This window comes from Lycium ferocissimum, chromosome 2, assembly GCF_029784015.1.
Source record: "Lycium ferocissimum isolate CSIRO_LF1 chromosome 2, AGI_CSIRO_Lferr_CH_V1, whole genome shotgun sequence".
Lineage (NCBI taxonomy): Eukaryota > Viridiplantae > Streptophyta > Magnoliopsida > Solanales > Solanaceae > Lycium > Lycium ferocissimum.
In genome coordinates, this window is record NC_081343.1 from 5,376,061 (window position 1) to 5,383,336 (window position 7,276).

At 36.0% G+C, this 7,276-nt stretch overlaps 1 protein-coding gene across 1 annotated transcript; it reads right to left on the reverse strand.

Annotated features, from left to right (window-relative positions):
- Positions 1-2,754: 2,754 nt before the first annotated feature.
- LOC132033178 (methyl-CpG-binding domain protein 4-like protein) lies at positions 2,755-6,520 on the reverse strand. Its single transcript, XM_059423070.1, has 5 exons — positions 6,343-6,520; positions 5,450-5,758; positions 3,969-5,378; positions 3,208-3,404; positions 2,755-3,131 (listed from the first exon to the last, which is right to left on the reverse strand). Exons 1-5 carry the CDS (start codon positions 6,400-6,402, stop codon positions 3,014-3,016), a joined length of 2,094 nt encoding a protein of 697 aa, XP_059279053.1. The 5' UTR covers positions 6,403-6,520; the 3' UTR covers positions 2,755-3,013.
- Between the last annotated feature and the right edge of the window lie 756 nt (positions 6,521-7,276).

Sequence of the window (7,276 nt, forward strand, 5' to 3'; positions counted from 1 at the left end):
GAATTGCCCTTCTTTTGGGGTGGTCTTTAAATTTTGCCCCTCATATTTGAAATCTTTAAAATTTGCCCTTCGGCTAACACCCATAGGGCAAAATTTTAAAAAAAAAATTCGCAAGGCAAGAGTTTAAATTTCGCTTGGGACCCATACTTTTGTTAAGGAATTACCAAAGTTATCGGACCGGCATACATGGCGGGCCTTTGATAATTCCTTCACAAAGTTTTGGGCGGCATAAAAGTTTATGGATAAAGTGGATCCATGCCTACTATGTCAAAGAGTAGGATTTGACCAATTTAACGTGCTTGGCCGACATATTGGATGGTTAGACAAATTATTGGTTCTTGGAGAATCCTGGAGCAAGTGCATACTTCTTCTCAACCTTTGGAAAAAGCTTGATTCGAACTAAATTCTTGCAATTATTAGGTAATCGAAAGAGTCAATCGAAAATTTATGGTGTTTCAACATGCCACTCGACCAAAATATATTTCACAATGTGATTGTGCTTACATGGAAGGCGATTTCGCTAATAGGATCATACAAAAGTGTAGAACCAATTTGTGTTATGTGCAAGTGTTGTGATGAAGAAAGTTTGCCCATTAAAAGTATATGCATAACTTTGTGAAGAAATTATCAAAGTTATGCCGGACCGCATACTTATGCCAATCGCCCATAAGGTATGAGTATCGGGTTCGGCATAAAATTTGTAATTCCTTAACAAAAGTATGGGTGGAAAGCGATTCAACCCTTGTCTTGCGATTTTTTTTTTTTTAATTTTTGCTTGAGCAAGGGCAAAAAATATATGAGGGGCATAATTTAAAGACCACAAATATGAGGGGCAAAATTTAAAGACCACCCCAAAAGAAGGGCACTCCGCGCAAAAAATTGTTAATTTGCCACATGGAAAATTCCCATGGGCTTGGGCCATTACACCATGGCCGGCCAACCTCACTTTTGGGCCTAAATTTTCTTTTTTTTTTTTTTTTTTTGGGCCAACCGGTTGGGAGTTGGGCATAGCCCACCGACCTTTCGACCTTAAAATGTCCATATCTCCATGTCGTCACACTGGGGAACCCACGACCTATGGTTGGAAAGCTAATTCAATTATCTACAACTTCTATTTATTGGTATTTTTCCAAATTCCAAACTTATAATACCGTTTTTGCCCCTCAAAGTCAGGTCACCCGAAAATATTTTCTTAAAAATATTCGTTTGGAGGGCTTCCACTTTGATTTGGCCCAAGGGTCCTTCTTGAGTTGTGTTTAACTCCACATATGTGATTCATATAACTTGTCACATGTTCCAAAAAAAAAATCTTGACGTGTGGGCCCCACCTCAGCTTACAAATAATCCGACGTTAAAAAAAAATACGGGATATAACATTTAGGTCAAGCTCGCACGGCTTTGCTTAAAAGGTCTCACGTTATTAGTAATATTCATACACCTTATATGTAGCTTTTTTTTCTTATATGTAGCGGGGCGAGGTGGAGAGAGGCAGTTGCGGGCCGGGTTTAACCTTAACCCGTGAAGACTTCAACTGCTCCACCCCGCACTGTATAGGAAAAGAAATCTCTTTCAACCAGCCCCGGCCACCCCGCTTCAAATTTTTTTTTTGAGTAATTGTTTTTGTCAGCATGTAGTTTGTACTAATTTTCGCTCCTTTACACTACGGAAAAACATTTCTTGGTGACTGATTCTTTTCCGGAGTACTGATTTGAACAACCGATAAAACTATCACTAACCTTAAATATATTAATAATGAATGCAGTTGTTTAAAATTATAAATCATAAACATAAAAACCAAACTTTCATTAGTTTCCAAAGAAAATGTGTTAAGAATGATATCACTTATTGCTACAGTTTTCTCGCGTTTTCTCAATAGAAGCAAAAACATATTAAGCTGCTTCTCATAATGACAGGAGTTGTTTATGTTTTGTAAAATTCTTTTAACTGGCAACGTATAAGCTTTTGAAAATTGGTTCTGTAATAGCACATTCTGTCGAAATTAACTTTTATTCTTATGATTCATGATAAAGCTCTTGGAAACTACATGAAACTTTTTAAGTCAATCTAAAAAAAAGTACAGAACTTACAGTGGCCGAGGATATTTCTACTTGAGTAGTTGAATGCTAAAATGTCCATATATTAGTTAGTGGAATAAAGCCATAACCACCCCGCTCCGCCTAAGATTTTAAAACATATCATTTATCCCGCCCTGCTTATACAGAAAAACTCACCGCCCCCCATGAACTTAAACCTGTCCCGCACCGCCCCATTGCCTTCCCTAGGTTAGATACTACAACATTTCTAGATGAAGAAGCACCTTTACTGGAAAAAATCGAGATGCTTGGCACCCAAATACTCCTCTCTTTTCCGCGAAAAGCACAATATTTGACCCTTTTATATCTAAATTCAACCTTTATGCTGTGTCTGCCATTTTACAAATGATCAAAAACTGGGTCGAAGAACAAAAAACAATCAAATGCTTGAGAATTAGTGAAGACGTCTTTCTCTTCATCTATTGAACACTTTATGAGAAAATGCACTCTTTCTTCCTATTCCGGTTCAAACACTAACGTCAGGAAAAAAAAAATTGCCGGAAAGAGTAAACCGCAGCGAAAATCATCCATTTCCAGTTAACTTCTGTCTCTTTTTTGGACCTTGACTTGTTTTGTGATATGTTTCCATGTCAGTAGCATGTGATTGAACTTGATCTAGAATTGTCAAATTTGTGTTTAATGGGGACAGTTTGAGCATATATTATATATTAGATGTTCAATATGTATTGAGCCATAAAAATAGAACAAGGATTCACATACTCTTGGAAAAGGAAGTCAGCACCTGTCATATACAGAGATGACATATTAAAACAGTTGCCTAGTAAGTACCATAAGGCTTCTATACCACTAAAAAAGTCCAGAGGTTTAATCTACCAAAAATATGTAACTGACCCCCAAATATACCCCTAACTACGCATTATCTGCTGTTAACTTCAAGTAAATACATTGAACCCTTAGGCCTAGCCATTTCCATGGATTTCATGCAGGAATTCCCAGTATTTAGTTAGCATATGATCATTTGGATAGACTCGATCCCACTTGCCCGTACAAAATATTGCATAGGCATCAGCTGCATACCTGGAAAGTTAAACAGAAGCATCAATTCAGTTTCTCTGTGATGAGGAGCTAAAATCCATTTAGTTGCGTGTCTTACTTGCCAATGCCATGCAGCTGTGTGACATGAGTCCAAGTTTTTCCAAGATATTCTTGAGAGAGCCGTTGAATATCCAGTGACCTCTTCCTATATAATCCTAAAGGTCGTATCAGATTTTCAATATCCTCTGCAGCAACCTCTGTAGCAACCACTGCATTTGGACACAGAGTAAAAAACTCTGCTAGCACTCTCTCAACCTACATGCATGTGCTCACTATTAGTATGTGATCTCATAAACAGAACCCTCACATAACAAGGTCATTATACAAAATATAAGACACAAATAACTATGTGGCTCTCATTGCTTCACTTCTGATCAACAAGCAACCCGAACCACAGGAAAAGGGGAATGCCCCATTCAAAATTGGCTGTCCCTTACATATTGTTCATTAAATAGGTCCACCAGTACTTTTAAGCTAATGCAAAGCAATAAATTATCCCAAAACACTTGAGCTTTGATGCTTGGGTCTATCCTTGCATCTGTTCTATTATGTGACTAGAAATGGAAAGGCTTTATCAGAAGTATTTACGTTTATCAATTAGCTGATACTTTGACACAATAATTTCACCAGTTAACTGCCTGTATATCCCCTATTTTGAGAATGGAATCTGCCTATATATCACTTTTAGGTCTAAAATTTGCTTCCTAATTGCCCATAGGATGCTGCTGCTTAATATGCAGGAAACTTTATCTAGCAACATAAGCCAAACATCTCAATAACCCGTGACTACTTAAGAAAGGGAACAGTGGCAACAATTACCTGCACGCCAGTGGTGCAATTTAGAAGCATGCAAATAACTAACACCCTCCAAGGATCATGAGCATGGTTTTCTTGGAGGAGATTAAAATGGGATCGCGGAGGTACCCACGTGTTATCTTCACTCCTCCTTAAATAAGCCTCATCTCTTTTCTGGGAAGCAGAGAGGAGAGATTTCTGCCCTTTTGAACTTTTTCCACTCTTCTTCTTTTCACGGTGTGCAGTCTGAAAGTAGGGAGAAACCTTTCTTTTGGTGAGACAGTTCTTAGAAGGCTTTGGTCTATCCACCCCTACCTTTGTGTCTTCTCCCACTGTTGACTTAGCAAAGTACGGGGACACCACTCGAACTTTGGTTCGTGATTTCTTGTCACTTTTTCCATTTCCTTTCATCACACGTTTTACCAACCTTCCTTTCTTCACTTCAATTTCACCATTCTTTGAGTTCACAAAGTAAGGGGAAACTACTCGTGCTTTCTGTTCAATCATCTTTTCATCAATCAAATTCTGAGATACGCAAGGTTCAAACATAGTTTTATCAGCTTTAGGTCTGCAGCCTCCTTCCCCAGAATGTGATAAATGACTCTCATTTCCAATCATAGAGCCAGATTCCGAAGACTTTTGCATTGTTTTGAACCTTCGAGAGAAAGGGCTACTAACTTGTGACTTGAGGACAATCTTCTCATCTTCAGTTTTCCTTTTACCGGAACTAAAGCTTCCACCTTTGTATACAAACTGTGATAAGAGATCATCAATACTCTTGACCACTGCATTATGACCACGATTAACCGAAATTGAAGCAACAGTAGCACTTCCCTCATCTAAATCAGCAGATTGTTTATTATCATTCTCATTAATATTTTCCAATTTTGTATCAGGAGGACCAGTCAGGACTGGATTGGCATCCATTTCCCTCTTATCATTTCCCAATTTCTCATCATCACCACGTTTAGCATTTTTCTTTCTCTTCCTTTTGTTACTCCTCTGATGCATTTCCGGAGTAACCATGCACTCACTCTTGATAGGCTTCATATACAAATCAGAAATAGCTTGACTACTTCGAGTCTCCTCATAGTCAGGCACTTTCTTGAAATATGGAGAAGATTTTACAATTTTTACTTCCTCTTCACAATGTTTCTCCCTCTGCTTCTTCCTTTTCTTCTTTCTTTTATTATCCATACATACATCCTGCATATCATCACCGACTTTTGCTACAATAGAAACATTATCACAACTCTGAGCTGACATTGACCTTGATGAACGTGCCCTGTTTGTCTGGTTCTTACCATCATCTGATTCTGAAAGAAACCTACAATTGACACTGTGATTGCCATATTTAGCAGTGCCAAATATCTCCCTTAACATTTTATAATGTAAAAGCCCTTTGTTTCTAAACATCTTCTTACCACCATGGATCTGTGAAAGAAAATAAATTTATTAGACTCAAATTTTGACCACGAAAAATATAGTAGGTTTAACAAACTCACCCAATAAATATCTTCCCAGACGTCATCGTTACAAGTTACTTTGTTGTTATTTGGGTTCCATTCATAACCAGTAACTTGTAACAGATCCATGAACTGCTTTGTCTCATCTCTAAATTTTTTACATAATGCCTGCAGTTGTGTTACACCAATTTGTTTGCCTGTTTGATGATATAATTTTTGAACAACTCCTTGCCAGTCTAGTTGGTTGAAATGTTTGTCATGAATCACCAATTCTTCATAGAGGATTCCGATGAGGAACTCCCTCCATGGCTTCGCCCTGCGGCGTGAACTGGACATACTTGTACGTATCTAATAACACAAGTAATAAATGATAGATGTCAGTCATCCAACCAACACAAATGTAACCATGAATATTTAGTGCTTTCTTGAAATATTCAGCAAAAAACAGAGGGATTCATGGGTCTTTGAAGAACGGGAAAAGGGTCAAAACTGCCCCTCCATATAAAAAAACCAATATACGATCAACTTGTTCCCGAGTCCTACATCTGGAACCATTAGGCAAGGGAGCAGATAACATGTGAGTTTTTTATTTAGTTGATTTGGATTTAAAAATGAAACCGGGTTATGTCGAAGATTTTAATTAAGACGGGTATGTTTGAAAATTTTAATAACGGAAGAGTTAATTTTTTATCCAAATTTATAATGAATGATATTTATAGCCCTTTTCCCTTGAAGAATTGAAGGAATCTATATATTGTGATAATGGATAAAAAGAATTTGGTTTGCCCAGAAAGCACTCTCACTATCTATTATTCAAAAGAAAGAAAAGCTGAAACCCAGTGGGTCACTCAGAGTAATCAGGAATGTATAGCCCTAACCTGTAAAAAGTGAATCCCTAATAAAGAAAAAGAAGGAGCAATAGATAATAATACCTTCTTCACATGGACCGACCCACCGCCTACGGATTCCTTCACAGTCCATCTGGGTTCCATCCTCCCGCCATATGTACTGTATCGCACTTGGACACAAAATTGGGAAAATCAAACAATCTAACTCTATTGTCCAAATTATAAGTCAATCTCACCTTACCGCTAACGTTAAGGAGTCATTTGGTAGCTGGTTAGGGATTTGTAATATAGTTATTAGTTATGTAGGTGATAGTAATACAGGTATTAGAGTGGCTAAAAAATATTTATTTTGAGAAGTGTTTTTTTAAAAGTGATTTTTAAAAATGTACTTTTAGTATAAACGATTTATGTGTTTGGGCTAATTCATTTGAAAAATATTTTTGATGTGTTTAATAAGCAGATTGTATTTGATTAATTTTTTTTTAAAAGTATTTTTGAGTGTCAAATTACGAAAAAGGACATATCAAGATTATTGTACAAAGAGAAATTATTTTAAATATCTATTATGAAAGATTTTAATTAAGTTCTTACTTTTATTTAATTAAAACTTAATAAAATTATATATTAAAAATTTCATTTAATATAATACATATATAAATTATAAAAATATTAAATATTGATACAATATCAACACAATGATTTAAATTTATTAAAAATTTACGATCAAAATAAAATTAAAAATCATTCCACAAATTATAAAAGCCTATTACATATGTGAAAGCAAACTTTATACTAAGTAAAATAAAAATAAATTATTAATTAAAAATTAATGGATTAATGAGGGATATACTTGTTAATATGTATTTATGGTAGGGATACTTTTATCTTGAAAAAAATGATTTTCTGCTTCTCCTTTTTTCAATTTCTCGCTTTCTCTACGTTAAAAAACCGTTCTCGCTTCTACTTAAAAGCGGTTTTACTAATTAGCCAAACATCTCAAATAACCCAAATAAGTGCT

Excerpts from the sequence above, each read along its gene's own strand:
- LOC132033178 (XM_059423070.1), bottom strand. The coding sequence starts at position 6,402 with ATGGAACCCAGATGGACTGTGAAGGAATCCGTAGGCGGTGGGTCGGTC. Across the intron at positions 5,759-6,342 it reads GGTCGGTCCATGTGAAGAAG|ATACGTACAAGTATGTCCAG; the intron begins GTATTATTATCT and ends TTGTGTTATTAG. Across the intron at positions 5,379-5,449 it reads TCTGGGAAGATATTTATTGG|ATCCATGGTGGTAAGAAGAT; the intron begins GTGAGTTTGTTA and ends TTTCTTTCACAG.